We start from the raw sequence: 18790 nt of genomic DNA on the forward strand, positions 1-18790 counted from the left end.
TTCCCACACCAGGCTGCTGCCCTTGATCCCACACCAGGCCACTATCCCTGTTCCCACACTGGGCCCCTGCTCCCATTCCCACACCGGGCCCCTGCCCTGTTGCAACTCTGGGCCCCTGCCCCTGTTTCAACACCGGGCCCCTGCCCCTGTTCCAACACTGGGCCCCTGCGCCCATTTCCACACTGGGCCCCTGGTGCCATTCTCACACCAGTCCGCTGCCTGTGTCCCCACACTAGGCCCCTGCTCCCATTCCCACACTGGCCCCTGTCCCTGTTCCCACACCTGGCCCCGTCCCCGTTCCCACACCTGCGCCCCTGCCCCCGTTTCCACACAGGGCCCCAGCCCCCATTTCCACACAGGGCCCCTGCCCCCGTTCTCACACCGGACCCCTGCTCCTATTCCCACACCAGGGCCCTTGACCCCGTTGCCACACCTGGGCCGCTGCCCCCATTCCCACACAGGGCCCCTGCTCTCATTCCCACACCAGGGCCCCTGCCCCCGTTCCCGCACAGGGCCTCTGCTTCCATTCCCACACCGGGCCACTGCCTCCATTCTAACACCAGGCCGCTGCCCCTGTTCACACATCGGGCCACTGTTTGCTGGCTATTGAGTTTCTCCGGCACTTTTTGTTTTCTTTTATTATTTCAGATTTCAGATTTCTATGCAAAGAAATCTTTGTGACCATCAGCTGCCCCATCTAAAAAATTGGCAGCTGCTAACAAAACTGGACACTTACTGGCAGGAATTTAATGGATAGTCTTGAGAGTTCATCTGTCACGGATTCTAATTTATGGTATTGCCTGGATCTGTAAGGTTAAGAGAAAAGACTCAATGGCTCCAAGTTTAGAAATGACCTTTGGGAATAATGAAATGACAGGAAATGCTGGAGAAACTCCACAGGTCTGACAACATCTGTGGAAAGAGAGAAGGTTAACATTTTGAGTCGGATATAACACTAACTGGAGAAGAGTCGCAACAGACTCAAAGTGTTAATTCTGTTTTTCTCTCCACAGATGCTACCAGAGCTACTAAGTTTCTCTAGCACTTTCTGTTTTCTCCTTTAATTTCAGATCTCTAGCAAGCATAGTATTTTGCTTTTATGGTGAATACTATTTGTCATTATAGGAAACTGGCTGAAACGTTCTTCGTTGTCAGGGTTAACTGATGGTGTTGAAGACCTCCTGGACATAAGCTCTGTAGACAGATTGTCATTTATACGGCAGAGTTCAAAGGTGCAGACTCTTTTGTTTTTACTTCTAATGAAGCCAATGTTGTTTTAATTGACCTTTATACCTAATGCATGCCAGGAAGATAAAGAGCTTGCCTTTCTATAGTACTTTACCACATAACAATGTGCTCTACAATTATTGCTTATCCAGGAACATACATTTGTATTTCATATCAACTGATGTCTTAAATATTTCCCATGGAATACTTAGAAGTTAATTTCATACTATCATAAACCAATAACAGAATGTGCTTGCAGTTTTGCTTTTGTTAAAATATCCAAGTTGACGGATGGCTTTGGAATACATATATAAAAAGATATTTCTCAGTTTATTGTTGCAGTATTATAAAAATAATGAGTAAATTTAAATTAAATGATATTGCCTTTAAACGTGGGCTGCCAGCTTAAGATAAATTGAAATTCACTGAAACACATGTCATAGTGTTCTGTCAGATGAATAGCCTTATCATAATGGAGTTATCATGATCTTTTCAAGTTATAAACATTTTTCACTTGCTGTGATTTATGAGCTTGTCAGTTGTGCATATTAATAGCAGAACTTATGGCATAACCAGGATTGAGTTGTCCAACAAAGGAGGAGATATCTGTATGATTGGAATCGATTTAACTTGTGTTGTTTTCTGAACGCTCTAGAATTTTGTAACTTAGCCCATGGTGGTTATTATTCAATGCAACAGTAATGGTTGACTAAAGTGGGCATTGTGAGAGATTTGGCAATTAAAGAATTTCGGATGCAAAATGCAACCAAATGCTCCACTGTATATTCTGTACATGGAGTATAATTACCTTGGTTATGTATGACATCTTTCTCAAATTTGCCATATCACCACAGAAAGCTATTAAATAAAACTAAAACAATTGGTTTAAACTTGTATCCCCTTTGTTCATTTTGAATGTAAATTAAAATGGTTTGAGTTTAACTAGCTCTTTGGTTCCAACGTAAATACACTGAATGCTGAGACACACTGGTTAGGAAGGTCCCTATTCGATGTTTGGCTTGTGCTAAGTCAGTCCAACCATTCAGTAATATGTATTCTTATACTTAATGTCAAATGTTTGGGCTTTGGAGAGGAACAGATTATCACAGATTCCTGCTCTGGCTATCTGCCAACATCTACAAGAAATGCACTCTGGACTCTGGACGTGGATGAAGGAACTAATTCGAGATGGTTGGTTTGCAGCATTGAAGCTTCCACTTAACCAAAGATCTGGACAAACACTTTCCTCTGGAGCAGAATTGCAATGAGAGTTGCTGAATCAGAGAACAAGGTGCAAGGATAGACTCTGGGTTCATCCCCACTTCAAAACACAATGCAGACCTTTAAATAACTGCAATGTCAAATCCTAGACCCCACCCAGATTATGAATAGGAAGTCTTTAAATATGTAAATTGGCAGAATTGGAAGTTGAGCTAAAAATGCACGTGCATAAATGTCGAGCAGAAGTCTTGCCACTCACATTTCTGTTCCATTATTACCTTTATTAGAATTAATGACCCTTTTATTTCAATATCAGGTATTAGCTTTGTCTCTGGCATCGCTTTGGTCTCTAAATCAGAACAATCTGATTCAATTTCCATTTCAGAGATTTCAACATATAATCTAAAGAGTACAGAGGGAGTACTGCATTGTCAGAAGAATGTTTATGCAGAAGAGTTGCTAAACTGACCCCTTGTTTTCTTTCTTGGGTGGATGTAAAAATGCTTTTTGGAAAAGACCAGGAGAATTGTTCCACTATTTCTCTCTCAAAGAATAGAGTATCCAATCATGGTAGCATTGCTCATTTTAGTACCTTGCCATGTGTAAACACTTTTCTATGCTACAACAATTGATGATATTCCAAAAATACTTAATTGGATCTGAAATGCTTAAGAGCGTCCTAAGGCTTCAAGATGCTATATAAATGTAAGTTATTTCAATGTATCTTGCTTTAAATATTTGCCCCTTTAATATGCCATTCCAAAATGTAATTTGTTTCTGTAGATGTCATGAGGATGGGACTCGCATGTATTTATCTGATGGAGAGTAAAGTCCTGTGAGCAAACAGGATTATGGATGTATTTCTGTTATAGATGTTAAAAATTGACTCCTGTTGGTTTACTAAGGAAACAAATATGTACTAATTGCTTTATAATGTAACTGTCCCCAGGTTAAGTTTAACAGTGCAGTTAAGCTCTCAGAAGCTGAGGGCTTGGAGGATGGACGAGATGAAGAGGAGAACTTCTTCAAGCGTCTTGGTAAATGGCGCTCTGGGCGAAGGAATCCATCTAAGCTTCATCACGCAGAAGAAAAAGATGGTATTTACCATAGCACCTCATCCCAAAATTGTGTTTGACCTTGTTTGTGTAATTCAGTTTTTGGTTTATATTGGGTTTTTTTTCACAATTTAGGGATCTTTATCTCTTCCTCCTTGGTTACAACTCATTGTCACTGGGGAGGTGATAGCCTAGTGGAATTATCACTGAACTGTTAACTCAGATAACACTCTGGGGACCTGGGTTTGAATCTCACTATGGCAGATGGTGGAATTTGAATTCAATAAATATCTGGAAATAAGAGTTTAATGAAGACCATGAACCCATTGCCAATTATCAGGAAAGAAACTATCTGGTTCACTGATGTCATTTAGGGAATGAAACCACCTGGTCTGACCTGCATGTGACTCCAGGCCCACTGCAAATGTGGTTGATTGTTAACTGGCTTGATGGGCAATAAGTGCAAATGGGCAAAAAAAAAGCAGATAACTAATTTTCAACCCAGTGTTATTAACATTAACACCATAATTAAGATATGTTTTGCTTCATGCTTTCCTTTTTCTTCTTGGCACGCGTCAGTCATAGTAGTGACCGGCATGTCATCTTCAAAGTTGCCTTCATAGGGAAGCTTATTATATTTGCTTGGAAAGTAAAAATATATATCTAAAAATATATATGAACTGAGTAGGAGAAAATCACCAGCATAAGCAGCATGATACATAAGGTTATGAGTCAGTTGCCATTTCTTTTGGCATTCTCACAAATTGCAACTGGGATGTGGGAGTTGAAGAGTGGGTTTAATAACAGGGTAACAAATTGATTTTTCAAACAGAAAACTCAGATCGTATAGTCCAATCTTTAACCCTTTTGCTGCTGTAGGTTTTTGTTATTACTTTTGAATGATACATGAAGTATAACCATGATTTAGGTTAGGTAAATTATTGTGCTCGATGTGTAATGATTTTATCTTGGCCATTCTGCCACAATAACTAACAGTTCTCTCCAACCTGTAACATGCTCGAAATGTAACATATTACTTTATTCCACTCCTTCCAGTGGCAAGTCAGAATGCCGATTTGTGCAGGCCAAGAGTGTTTTCATATCAGCCTTTTCATATCAACATGAAGTTCCAGTAAATATTAAACAGACCAAGTTCACTTCATTTGGAGTTCCTTTCCCCATTTCAATATCATTCCCAGTGAGGTTTATGCACATTATCTGTGTCGACAAGGTTGGTAATCCACAAAGTAAAAACATTCAGTGCAGATGGGATGCATCCTAGGTTATTGAGCTAAAAATCACACAACACCAGGTTTTAGTCCAACAGGTTTAATTGGAAGCACACTAGTTTTCGGAGCGCTGCTCCTTCATCAGGTGGTCCAACACCGGCATCTCCAAATCATAGGTTATTGAGAGTTGCAGAGCCTCTAGCCACCATATTTTAATCCTCCTTGGATATGGAGGTGATGATATACCAATGGAAGTTTGCAAATTTTGGTGGTGAGAAAACCTTGATACAAAATCATTTGGCGTTTCTGAATGTACAGGCAAATAAATGAACGACAACATGAACTTTTCTGGCAAATTGTACTTGAGTAGCCTGCAAAAAAGACAGAAAGAGTCAATGTGTATAATGCAGTTCATGTGTACACAGACTTTCAACTGGCTTTAGATGAAGTACCATAATATAGATGTGTTTGTAAGATGAAAACCATGAGGTTGCAGTGACACCATGGATTAAAGGTAAGCTAAGGAACAGAAGGTAGATAGTAACAGCAAATGGCTGTTTTTCAGACTGAGTGAAAATATAAAACAAGGTTCATCAGGAGTTAATATTGTAACAGCTGCTCCTTTACCTTGAAGCCTTTGCTTTCATTCATTGACAGTGATACTATCACTCATTGCCTGTTACTAATTCATCATATAAATCATAAAAATGTAAGGCACACAAGGAGACCCTTTCAATCTAGTACTAGGATCTTCCAATTCACTCTCTCTAGAACTTTCATAATCTTATTTACACTAGTTAGAAAGCAGCCCTAAGTATCAAATCTTTCCTATTTACTAAAATTATTCAGACTAGATAATATCTTCGCCAATTTCAACTGTACCCTCTTGACTGCAATCATATCTTTCCTATGATGCATTGACTGTACGTGCTGCTCCAGACATGACCTGATGCTTGTTTTATATAGTTCCAGAATATCCTCCCTCTCTTACACTTCTCAACTCAGTTAATAAGGACAGGCTATCCAATCCCCTTCAGGGATTAATGGGTTTCAACCCCAATGCTTCTCTGTTCCTCAACGATTCTCAGTATTCCATCACTTATCATACGTTTTGTTTTCTTTGTCAGCCTTCCCTGGGTACATTACCTCACACTCGTCCAGAGAGAAATCCATTTTCCATTGTTTCCCACAGCTTACTTGTCCATTGATAACTTCCTGTAGAGTATGGTTTCCTCCTTCGTTACCATCCACATAATTCTCAAAGAATCCCTACAGTGTGGAAGCAACCTATTCGGCCCATCCAGTCAACACCGACCCTCCAAAGAGCGTTCCACCCTATCCCCATACTCTATATAGCTAATCTGGTCAGCTTGCACATCCCTGGACACTATGGGCAATTTAGCATGGCCAGTCCACGTAACCTGCACATCTTTGGTAAGGGAGGAAACTGGAGCACCCAAAAAAAACCCACGCAAACACGGGGAGAATGTGCAAACTCCACACAGACAGTCGCCTGAGACGGGAATCACACCCGAGTCCCTGGTGCTGTGAGGCCGCAGTGCTAACCACTGCGCCACCCCAATTCTCAACCAACCTTTTTATCATACCATTTAGATTCAAGTCGAAATCATTGATATGTACCACAAAAAGCAATGTACCCAATTCTGAACCTAGCTGAACCCCAATTCTAGTCACTAAAGTACCCTTTGACCATTAAAATTTGTTTCCTCCGCCTCAGCTAATTCTGAACTCAACTTGTCCCTTTTTCTTGGATCCCATGGTGTTTTACATATGCCTACACTGCTCCATGGGCTTTATCAAAAGCCTTTCCAAAACCATATCGACTATATCAAATGTATTGCCTTCATTGTCACCTCCTGAAAAGGTTTAATCATTTTAGTCAGCCACAACTTTCCCTGAACAAATAATTATCTTTGATTGTGGGTGGCACAGTGGCACAGTGGTTAGCGCTGCTGCCTCACAGCGCCAGAGACCCGGGTTCAATTCCCGCCTCAGGCGACTGACTGTGTGGAGTTTGCATGTTCTCCCCGTGTCTGCGTGGGTTACCTCCGGGTGCTCCGGTTTCCTCCCACAGTCCAAAGATGTGCAGGTAAGGTGAATTGGCCATGCTAAATTGCCCATAGTATTAGGTAAGGGGTAAATGTAGGGGTATGGGTGGGTTGTGCTTCGGCGGGTCGGTGTGGACTTCTTGGGCCGAAGGGCCTGTTTCCACACTGTAATGTAATGTAATCTAAAAAACATCTAATCTAATCTAAAATCTAATTAAACTGTGAGAAAGTGAGGATTGTAGATGCTGGAAAATCCGAGTCGAAAAGTGTGGCACTGGAAAAGCACAGCAGGTCAGGCAGCATCCGAGCGCAGGAGAGTTGATGTTTTGAGCATAAGACCTTCATCAGGAATGTTCTGATGTTTCAGCTTTGATTAAACTGTGTCCTTCTAAGTGAAGATGTACCCTATCCTCAGATTTTGTGTCCAAAACCTTTCCTAACTGAGATTCAGTGCTAGTCTGTATGCTCTGTTTATTTTGTTTTCACATCAGCCGATATCACAAGGACCAGGAGCACAGACTTAATGTTTAGGGGAAGCAATTAAGGGAAAGTCTTGAGGAAGAGCGTTTTTGTATGGATAGTAATGTTGACTTGGTTCTAAATGTAAAAATAAATTCCAATGAGTGTACAAAACTTGGAAATTGTAAATTAATGAATATTAATTAATCCATAATAAATTATATTAAAATTGTTAATTAGAAGTAAACCTATTCCTCATTAGATTTTACTTATTAACATTGTTTGATAGCAAGATTCTAACTTCATTGGAGAAAATGTATTTAATGGTTCTATCATTGAGAATGGTATTCATGGTCTTGTGTCATACAGCTACACCTGGACATGACTGACTAAAATGTTAGCCAATGTTCGTAAGTTCATAACATATAGGAGTGGAAATAGGCCATTCAGCCCATCATGTCTGCTCTGCCATTCAATCATGGTTGATATGCTCCTCGCCCTCATTTTCCTGCCTTCTCTCCATAACCCTTCAACCCATTACCAATTAAACATCGATCTATCGCCTCCTTAAATTTACTCACTGTCCTAGCATCAACTGCACTTTGGAGTAGCAGATTCCACAGATTCACAACCCTTTGGAAGAAATAGTTTCTCCCCAACTCTGTTTTAAATTTTCTGACCCTTATCCCAAGACTATGACCTCTCATCCTAGCACCCGCTCCACACTATTTTATCCACATCTTTTATCATCTTTAATACCTCAATTGGATCTCTCCCCATTCTTCTAAATGCTAGAGAGTAAAGGTCTAAACTGTTCAATATCCCTTCATACAAAAAGCCCCTCATCTCTGGGATCAATCTAGCGAACCTCCTCTGAACTACCTCCAATGCTACTATATCTTTCCTCAAATAAGGGGACCAAAACTGTGCACAATACTCCAGGTATGGTCTCACCAATGCCTTGTTTTTGAACAGATTTTTATAACAGATGAGAAAAGTCCCAGTAGATGTAGGAAGACATTGGTTATCAACAAACACTGAATAACGTTCCTTCTAGAATCCACAGGAAATGTTCAAATTCACAGAAGAATTAAAGACAACATGATTGCACAGGCTCCAAAAATGGGCAGAAGGATTATGATGTGTGATTACCCAGCACTCATTGCTACTGTGATAGGAACGTAGGAGAAGGGAATCTGCCATTCTGCCCCTCAATCCTGACCTGTCGTTCAGATCATAACTGATCATTACCTCAAAGCCAAATTGTCATGCTTGTTATGCACCAGACCAAAACACCTCAAACATATATTAAGAAGATAATCTAGACCCCAACTGTTTCTTATATTTCTAAAGGGAAGTGTAAGGTGTTGCGTTCCAATAGAACTTGATTGGTCGAACTGCCAGGCTTATTTATTCTGAAAATACAAACAAAAGAAAGTAGAATTGGTCTAACTTAAACTGTTTTGGAAAAATTAACAGAATAATAGATTACTTAACTAGCAACTGTTCCAATATAGTAATATCCCATTAGCACACCCTTGTCAATGACAAATTCAGAAAAATAGATTGTCTCACTTGCAATTCTCCAGTCCAGGAGGAATATATATCAAGAGAACACCCTGTGAGAAAGAGAGACCACAAGTGTTTTGCTGTAGCAGGGAGAGATATAAAGCAGCTTTCAAATCCTCAACAGCTACTGAAAGTTAAATTAAAATCCTGGTTCTGTGGGAGTTTGACCTCACCCTTTCATGCTATTTTTATTGTTCCAATCTTTGTTTTTAAACACCAAGGCCTCACAAGATGCTTACGTTTTTTGGCCTGGAACAGCCCACTCGTCACTTCTATCTCAACCTCCCTTCACAAAAAAAAAATGACAAAATGCACCTCATAAAGTCATAGTATTGGCACATGCTATCATCTCATCCCCTGATGTTACTGGTTCCATTGTAGGTTGATTGATCAAAATTGGATGCTATGATGAGTCAACAAAAATTTGTCAAATTACTACTCTCATGGCAGAAAGCAAAGTACAGAGGAACTTCGATTATCCAGCTTTCGATTAACCAAACAAAATGCTTCCTGCCCGTGTCCTTCAGATAATCAAGGTTTCTCTGTCTATAGTCCTGTGTCTGTTATTGGTCTAAGAATCATCAAAGTCAGAAGTTACATGACCCCAGGTCACAGTCTAACAGGTTTATTTGAAATCACAAGCTTTTGGAGTGCTGCTCCTTTGTCAGGTGAAGTGGAGGGAAGAGTACAGGCACAGAATTTATAAGAGAGAGATCATTGCAAGACAATTCTAGGTTATTAAGATTGTCAAAAGCTAGCACAAATGGTGTGAGTGGGATGTCAATTGCTGAATAACAAGGGTTTGCAGGTAATCAAAGCTGTCAGATAGTGAGTAATATGTCAACAGCTAAATAGCAAGTGAAGGGCTGACCTACAATCCAATTAATTAAGACGGAGAGATAATTACAAAACATCAAAACTAAGATGTTGGTGGAGACAGACCAAATGTCTGAAATAATATGATAGGTAGAAGAGTTGCTTGACAAGGGCTAACCAAAGTAACAGGTAATCCAAACTGTGCAAACTAATGAAGGTAGAGAGATTGTAACAAGTTATCCAGGTGATGATGTCAAAACAAGACAGTAAGGAAGATTTTATAGATGCAGAACAGTGTGATGGGTTTACATGTAGCAAGACATGAACCCAAGATACTACCATCACATGTGGGGAACACCACCAACCACGTACACAGTAGGTATTCGTGACTCGGCCAATGTTGTCTACCTCTTACGCTGCAGGCAAGGGTATCCCAAGGCATGGTATATCATGCATACTCTAAGGCAACGGATAAATGGAGACTGCACAGCAATTGCCAGGCAGGTGTATTCCCTGCCAGTCAGGGAGGGCTTCAGTGGTCAAGGACGTTCAGCCTCTGATCTTCAGGTAAGCATCCTACAAGGCGGCCTTCAAGATATACAACGCTTAATCGCTCAGCAGAAACTGATAGCCAAGTTCCGTACCCATGAAGACAACCTGAACTGTGATCTTGGTTTCATGTCGTGCTACATGTAACCCCACCATAGTGTTCTGTGTTTGTAACATCTTCCATAATGCCCTATTTTGACACCATCATCTTGATAAATGTGTTATGATCTCTCTACCTTAATTAGTTTGTACAGTTTTGGATTACTTGTTACTCATTTAGACCCTTGTCATGCAGCGCTTATACCCATCATGTTATTTCAACCATTTGGTTTATCTCCAGCACCATCTTATTTTTGATTTTTTTATAATTATCTCTCTGCCTTAATTAATTGAATGATAGATCATCTCTTCACTTGCTGTTCAGCTGTTGACACTTTACTGATACCGTCTGGCAGTTTTGATCACCTGCAAAGACCTGTTATTCAGCCTGTCGACATTCTACTCGCACCAGTTGTACTATCTTTTGAAACTCCCAATTACCAGGAATAATCTTGCAATGATCACTACACCTATAATTCTGTGCCTGTGTTCTTCCCTCCACTTCACCTGGAGTCACCTGATGAAGGGGCAGTGCTCTGAAAGCTCGTGATTTCAAATAAACCTGTTGGACTATAACCTGGTATCATGTGACTTCTGACTTTGTCCACCCCAATCCAACACTGGCACCTCCACATTAAGAGTTGCCAAGTTTCCATATTAGCACTTAACTTTAAATTTAACTTTTGTTTTAAGCTTTACCACTGTACATAAAGATATGTTTGTGTTTTAATTATGAAATTTGATGCTTTATTTTAGACGTTTCGTCCCCTATCTAGGTGACATCCTCAGTGCATGGGAGCCTCCTGTGAAGCGCTTCTGTGATGTTTCCTCCGGCATTTATAGTGGTTTGAATCTGCCGCTTCCGTTTGTCAGTTCCAGTTGTCTGTTGCAGTGGTCGGTATATTGGGTCCAGGTCGATGTGCTTATTGATTGAATCTGTGGATGAGTGCCATGCCTCTAGGAATTCCCTGGCTGTTCTCTGTTTGGCTTGTCCATACATCCATACTACCATACATCAAGAGCATTTCCGAACTGACAGCCAGACTACTGCGACCACTAGGACTCATAACAGCACACAAACCAACAGCCACTCTCAGACAACAACTCACCAGAACGAAGGACCCGATACCCAGCATGAGCAAAACCAACGTAGTGTACAAAATCCCATGCAAGGACTGCACAAAACACTATATAGGACAAACAGGAAGACAGCTAACGATCCGCATCCATGAACACCAACTAGCCACGAAACGACACGCCCAGCTATCCTTAGTAGCCACACACGCAGATGACAAGCAACATGAATTCGACTGGGACAACACTACTATTATAGGACAAGCCAAACAGAGAACAACCACGGAATTCCTAGAAGCATGGCACTCATCCACAGATTCAATCAATAAGCACATCGACCTGGACCCAATATACCGGCCACTGCAGCGGACAGCTGGAACTGACAACCGGAAGCGGCAGATTCAAACCACTATAAATGCCGGAGGAAACATCACAGAAGCGCTTCACAGGAGGCTCCCAAGCACTAAGGATGTCACCTAGACAGGGGACGAAACGTCTGCAACACAAATTCCCAGCTCGGCGAACAGAACCACAACAACGAGCATCCAAGCTACAAATCTTCTCACAAACTTTGAGCTTTATTTTATACTTTTGCAGGCTGTCGTAGCTTTGAAGAACACCTTGCAGCCAGCCAAGAAGGAAGTAAAAATAAAAATATTGTGAATCTTGGAGCGATTAGACAGGGAATGAAACGGTTCCAGTTCCTTTTAAACTGCTGTGAACCTGGCACAATTCCTGATGCCTCCATCCTTGCTGCAGCTCTTGACCTGGTAATGAAAAGCTTTGTAATTTGTTTATCAGTTTCTGTGTTAAGCAATCTGGTAATGCAGATTATTTCTTGAAGGGGAGGTGATGACCAAGTGGTATTGTCGCTGAGGACTGTTGATCCAGAGGCCCAGGTCATGTTCTGGGGACCTGGGTTCAAATCCCATCCCATCACAGCACATGGTGGAGTTTGAGCTCAACAAAAATCTGCAATTAAGAGTCAAATGATGACAATGAATCCATTGTCGATTGTTGGAAAAATCCATCTAATTCACTAATGGCCTTCCAGGGCCTTCCTTATCTGCTCTGGCCTAAATGTGACTCCAGACCCACAGCAATGTGGTTGACTCTTAACTGCCCTTTGGGCAACTTGGGTAGGGCAATAAATGTGACTTCCTCATCCCATGAATGAATTTTTAAAAAGTTAAAGTTAGAAAGTTTTCACTGTTAAATGTGAGTGATTTATTTAAAAAACTTGTTCATAATCAAAAAGTGGTTAGAATTTGGAACTAACTAGCACAAGAAACAATTGAGGTATACCAATGCTGCATTTAGGAGAAAGTTAAATAAATATATGAGGAAGAAAGGAATTAAGGGATACACTGTAAGGCAAAACAAGGCTTTTGCAAAGCATAAACACCAATGTGGATCTGCTAGGTCAAATGATCTTTATGTCAAAATCATAATTGTGAGTGTATTTTGGTTTTATAATTTCACTTTATGATCTCATTAAATCTTGTGAGCTGTAGAGTTCTTACAAACAATAAAAGACCAGGTGAATGAACAAGCCTGCCCTACAGAATGACAGTACATGGAGTTTCATGATTAGATTATCCATTCTGGCCAGCATACATGTCCACCTGCTCACCATCTGTCTTACCATCCCCTTGGGGAGACAGTCAGGGAAACAAAATTAGGGGAAAGTCTGCTCCAATTAAAATTAGTCCAGGAGACTATTTTGACCGAATTGACATGTTTGTTTGTAGAATGTGATCTTTCCAATTCAGCGTGGATTTGTAAAGGTTACCAAATCTAATTTAATTAAATTTTAGGTGGTAACTAATGTAGGAGAGAAGGGAGTGTTTATGCAACTTATCTTTATGGGCACACAAAAGGTATGCACAAAGATTTCACGTATGAATCTTAACAAAAGTGTTTGTCATGCCACTGGATGTGAGCTCTGTGGATTGGTGCAGAACATCACAAAGGAACATTGATGAATTAAATCAATGACCAAAATGGTGACAGATGAAATTCAATATAGGTCAATGAGATCACCACTTTAGATCTTAGATTTACATATGATGTAGCCATTCCATTAGTTATCTCGGCACTGATCTAATTTTTCCCCAATTTTTTATTTGAAATGGCTTCTTCAGGGAATACAGGAAACACAATGCGACTCTTAAAAATCCTCTATCCTCCATCAAAACACTCAGAAGTCCACACATTTACAAAAGGGAAAGAACTAGTCATTTAACTCTTTCTGAATAATCAAATTTTTATTCATATATGGGATTTGAGTGCTTCTGGCTAGACATGAATCTATTCTCTATTAATAATTGTTCTGAAGAAGGTAGTGCTTTCCTGAAATTACAGCCCTTGATATTTAGAGAAACAAACATTACTGTTTGGAAGGGAATTCAGACCTTTGACCTAGTGATATTGAAAGAATGACATAGTTCCAACTCAGGATGGTGGTAATTGTATTGTTGGAGACTTAGTGGGCTGAAGGAATTTTCTGCATGGTATGAATCTATGGTGGTTGGCTCTGAATAGAACTTTCAGTAGGGAGTTCCTCCTCATAGGCCCGCTTGGCAAATTTTCCAAAGTTTCTAAATCACCCACATTTTTGAATTGAAATTGAGTCTGACTGGAGTTTTGTACAATAATAAGACAGTGTGATTTATTCTTTGCCAAATATTAGTGTAGCTAAGTATAATAAGCTCCCATATTCGGTTATCTTATTCAGCTGTAGTGTCACAGGTGTAATAGCATCAGGCATTTCACATTACTGTTTTGTGACAGGACTGACAAAGTAGATTTCGAAGCTTTTCGGATGCTGCCTGAATTGCTGTGCTCTTCCAGCACCACTGATCCAGAATCTGGTTTCCAGCATCTGCAGTCATTGTTTTTACCCCAAAGTATATCTGATACAACTCGTGTTACATTGGATCGGCCTCTCACGCTCATTGAGTCTGTTTCATACTCACTAAGACTCACTTACACTCTCCGACCCACCTGTTCTCTGTTTCCCTGTCATTCTCCGCTTACCTCCCTGACTCTTTCACTTGTCTCTTCCCGACCTGACTCTTTCATTTGCAGCTCCTATTGCTCACTTCTTCCATCTTGTTGCTCTGCTCCTGTGCTCTTGTTCACTGCAATGAGAGGAAACAGCAAGCAGGAGACTCAAGGAAGCGATGGGTAAGGCAGTCAGGTAAGAATTGGTGAGCAGGAGAGTCAGGTAATGAAATGGTAAATGGGAAAGATGAGCAAGGAAGTAGCAAGTGAGATAGGGTTGGCAAGAGAGAGAGAGGATTAACATGGCCTGTGGTAGACTCAGTGAGCAAGATGTATATGGAAAGAGTTAGCTGATTTTGTTGACATGTTTAAATCGATTATTTTTAAAAAGTTATTGAATGAATTAATGTGTGGAATCATAGAATCCCTACCGTATAGAAACAGGCCATTACGCCCAACAAGCCCACTGAAGAGTAAGCCACCCAGACCCAATCTCCTACCCTATTACTCTACATTTACCTCTGACTAATGCAACTAATCTACTCATCCCTGAACAGCATGGGCAATTTAGCATGGCCAGTTCACCTGACCTGCACATCTTTGGACTTTGGGAGGAAACCACAGCACTTGGAGGAAACCCACACAGACACGGGGAGAATGTGCAAACTCCACACAGATAGTTGTCCAAGGCTTGAATCAAACCCGGGTCCCTGGCACTGAGAGGTAGCAGTGCTAGCCACTGAGCCATATACAATCATTCAACTTGCATTGTACGATGTTTATTTTTCTGACAGGAAATATCTAACTACAAATTTTTACATTGATTGGCATGGGAAGACCCGATTGACTTAAAGAAATGACCATTGAAGTTTCACTTTTCAGAAACATAATTGCAACTTTAAAGGAATTGCACCTTGTTTGCTTTGGTTACAACTTCTGTCAGTTCGGTGGCTGTCGGGGATGTTAGCTGTGTTCCTGCAGTCCACCTGACCCAGCTATCAGGACACCACCTGCAGGGCTGAACAATCTGTACAGGAGGGTGAAGGATCCAGGCATTTTGAGGGAATTTCATACGCAACAAAAAAAAAATTGAACTCCGGATACTGGAAATCTGAAACAAAAACAGAAATTGCTGGAAAAGCTCAGCAGGTCTGGCTGCATTAGGGGAAAGAAAGCAGAGTTAACGTTTTAGGTCCAGTGTCCCTCCTTCAGAACTGATGGTAGCTAGGAAAAGGATAGTCTTTATACAGAAGAGGGCAGGAGTAAATGATAAGTGAAGATAGAGCGTAACGAGAGAGAAGAACAGTTGGATAGACAAAGGAGTATTTAAAGGTCAGTCTGGGGGAATGTATAGCTGCTAATGGGACTATTAGTCATTGACAGTGGGTTGTTTGTGGTAGCAGCCCATGTGATGATAAGGCCTGGTGATGGGGATGGGTTAAAGCATGGGGAAAAATGCTGAAGACGCAAAAGTGTTGAATTTGATGTCAAGTCTAGAAGGCTATAGTGTTCCCAAGAGGGAAACGAGGTGCTATTCTTCCAGCTTATGCTGAGCTTCATTGGAGCACTGCAGCAAGCCCAACACAGAGATGTTGGCCAGGGTACATTTTGTGTTCCTTTGAGGGAATTTCAGATTCCTTTGATTCTTCAGTCTTTGCCCAGGAGCACAATTTGATACCTGGGACCAAGCAAGAGCAAGTGTCATCGCAGAGGTGAAGGTATTGCAGTTGCTCACAGTTGACACAATCCTGACTGACCCATGTGGTCAGGTCAGTGAACAGCCTGCCCCCACCTTCTCTGAGGCAGCAAGTCAGCTGCATGACATTGTCAATAATGGAAGACACCATGTTGGCTAGAACAATAATTGTGCCACAGTAATGTTACTATACATTAGGTATTATCCAGCACTAGATTATACATGAATAAAATAAAGAGAAATCTAAAAAATATAAATTGTGTAATGTATACAAGATGATGTAAGTATAAGTTGATCAGAGGTTGTCATTTTCTCTGTAGAAACTGAGCACAGTGTCCAGTAAACCTTAGTTATGGGTCACAGGCAATCAAACAGATACAATGCTGTGACATCACTATCACAGAACCCTTCATTTCTCTTCCTGGTCAATGCTCGCACTCTTCCAAGACAGGCATCTTGTTGAGTGGTGTTCGATAATCAGACCATAATGGCATCTTGCAGGGAATCCTAAGCCTTGTGCCGTGTGCTTTGTCTCTCAGACCCTTCCTGTGTTCGTGTGGCTCCTTTTTTCGAGAACCCAAACCACTTCTTCCTCCCACTCCACTGGCTCAGTGTCGTAACGCTGTACAGCATGCAGCATACCCTATGTGGTCCATGTTGCAGACCCCCACGTAAAAGGTTAAGATGTCTGAATAGCAACACCAAGTGCCTGTCAGAATGAAGTATCACATGTTCAGGTGGTAGCTACCTCGAAGGACTATAGAAACAGGCTCACTCACCTAGACATGAGAAAAAGAAACAGGAGCAGGCAACACCACATCAGAAAGTTTGTGTCCAAGCCTACTGGGTCTGGGCCTACTCACAGAGAAATCATATGAAGGTGCCTTTCATTATATGATCTCTGGGTGTTTGCTTTCAGCTGCCACAGGCTGCGAGTAGCCACTTCTTTAAAGAATGCCCTTTATGCCTGAGTATCCGCCTGTGGAGTTTGTGTGAATATTCATGGTAGCCTTGATTCATGATAAATAAATGAGTCATGACATTTACCAAGGTAACAAGCGCAGGCATGATGGTTGCTAGGCAGCCGTATTATTATGCCCTTTTAGATTACATCTGGTCTCCACACTGCATGACAGTCCTTATTGCAACGTGTGTGCAGTCAATCACACCCAGCGCCTCTGGAAAGCACACTGCAAGAGGCCAACCCTGTCTCCCTCGCCAGCTTATGTCAATGTCATAAGAGCAGTGGCTAGCACTGCTGCCTCACAGCGCCAGAGACCCGGGTTCAATTCCCGCCTCAGGCGACTGACTGTGTGGAGTTTGCACATTCTCCCCGTGTCTGCGTGGGTTTCTTCCGGGTGCTCCGGTTTCCTCCCACAGTCCAAAAATGAGCAGGTTAGGTGAATTGGCCATGCTAAATTGCCCGTAGTGTTAGGTGAAGGGATAAATGTAGGGGAATGGGTCTGGGTGGGTTGCGCTTCGATGGGTCGGTGTGGACATGTTGGGCCGAAGAGCCTGTTTCCACACTGTAAATAATCTAACCTAAAGATGCAGTGGGCCCCCTCTGACCACCCACTCGCTCACATGTTGGTAGTGGAGCCTTCGAGTCGGTCATGAAGATGTGAAGAGCTGTGGTGAGCTTCAATACTCCTGGCTGTGAATGCGTTTTGATTGATTTTGGCTGCAGATCTTCATGCAGATGGATACACAGCTTAGGCACAAACTCTGTGAAGTGGTGTAGCTTGCACCTGCATTGTCTCTTTTTCTTGTGTCTAGCTGAGTGAGCCTGTTTCTATAAACCCTTCGAGGTAGCTACCACCTGAACCTGTGACACTTCATTCTGGCAGGTAATTTGTGTTAAGCTTCACAAACACTAAACTCCCCCTGCTTCTCCTCAATTCTCAGTTTCTCATCAAGAAGCTATCCCAATCTTTGTTTTTCTGACCCAAATTGGATGACCTTCCACTTCCAAATGTTGAACACCTTGTCCCTGCAGACTTAATCTGTTTTTGTTCTTTTGCAACTTCCTGTTCCTATCTCATTTACACTTCCGTCTGAAACTGGCAAGTAGATGATGACGTAATCAACATTTTGCTGCTTAGCTCATTGAAAAAGAGGGTCTAGAAATATTCAATTTGGCCTGTTGAATGCCCATAACTATAAACTGGAAAGGAAATTCATGATACGTGAGAAATTTTGAACGTTGACTATAATTTGAGTGGTCTTTTAAAATGCAATTTTTAACATTATAAGTTCCTCAAAATGGAAATAATTCAATTACTTATTTTGTAGGTTTTGACACATTCAGATGTTTTGACCTATTTGTGGATTGCGTTTCCAAATTTTATTTATTACCGATGTGTACTTCAGAAAGCAATCTGGTTGTCCAAAGATCTTTGCAGTCGTGATCAATTTGATGCATTAAAAATCTGAACATGTAACCTGATAAGAGTTGAAAAATGTGGTGCTGGAAAAACACAGCAGGCCAGGCAGCATCCGAGGAGCAGGAGAATTGACGTTTCGAGCATAAGCCCTTCTTCAGGAATGAGGCTGGTGTGCCAAGCGGGCTGAGATGAAAGGTAGGGGGGAGGGACTTTGGAGGAGGGGCGCTGGGAATACGATAGGTGGAAGGAGATGAGGGTGATAGGCCTGAGAGGGGGTGGGGGCAGAGAGGTCAGGAAGAAGATTGCAGGTCAAGAGGGTGGTGCTGAATCCAGGGGT

The 18790-nt window shown here is 41.5% G+C and overlaps 1 protein-coding gene across 1 annotated transcript in view; it reads left to right on the forward strand.

Annotated features, from left to right (window-relative positions):
* The window catches only part of LOC122551900 (protein unc-80 homolog), a 284010-nt gene that overhangs the window by 130345 nt on the left and 134875 nt on the right, over nucleotides 1–18790 (forward strand). Inside the window, exons 21-23 of the mRNA XM_043694468.1 lie at nucleotides 1126–1232; nucleotides 3398–3545; nucleotides 11965–12137. Of these exons, the coding sequence (XP_043550403.1) occupies nucleotides 1126–1232; nucleotides 3398–3545; nucleotides 11965–12137 (428 nt within the window). The remainder of the gene's footprint in view (nucleotides 1–1125; nucleotides 1233–3397; nucleotides 3546–11964; nucleotides 12138–18790) is intronic.

This window comes from Chiloscyllium plagiosum, chromosome 7 (assembly GCF_004010195.1).
Source record: "Chiloscyllium plagiosum isolate BGI_BamShark_2017 chromosome 7, ASM401019v2, whole genome shotgun sequence".
Lineage (NCBI taxonomy): Eukaryota > Metazoa > Chordata > Chondrichthyes > Orectolobiformes > Hemiscylliidae > Chiloscyllium > Chiloscyllium plagiosum.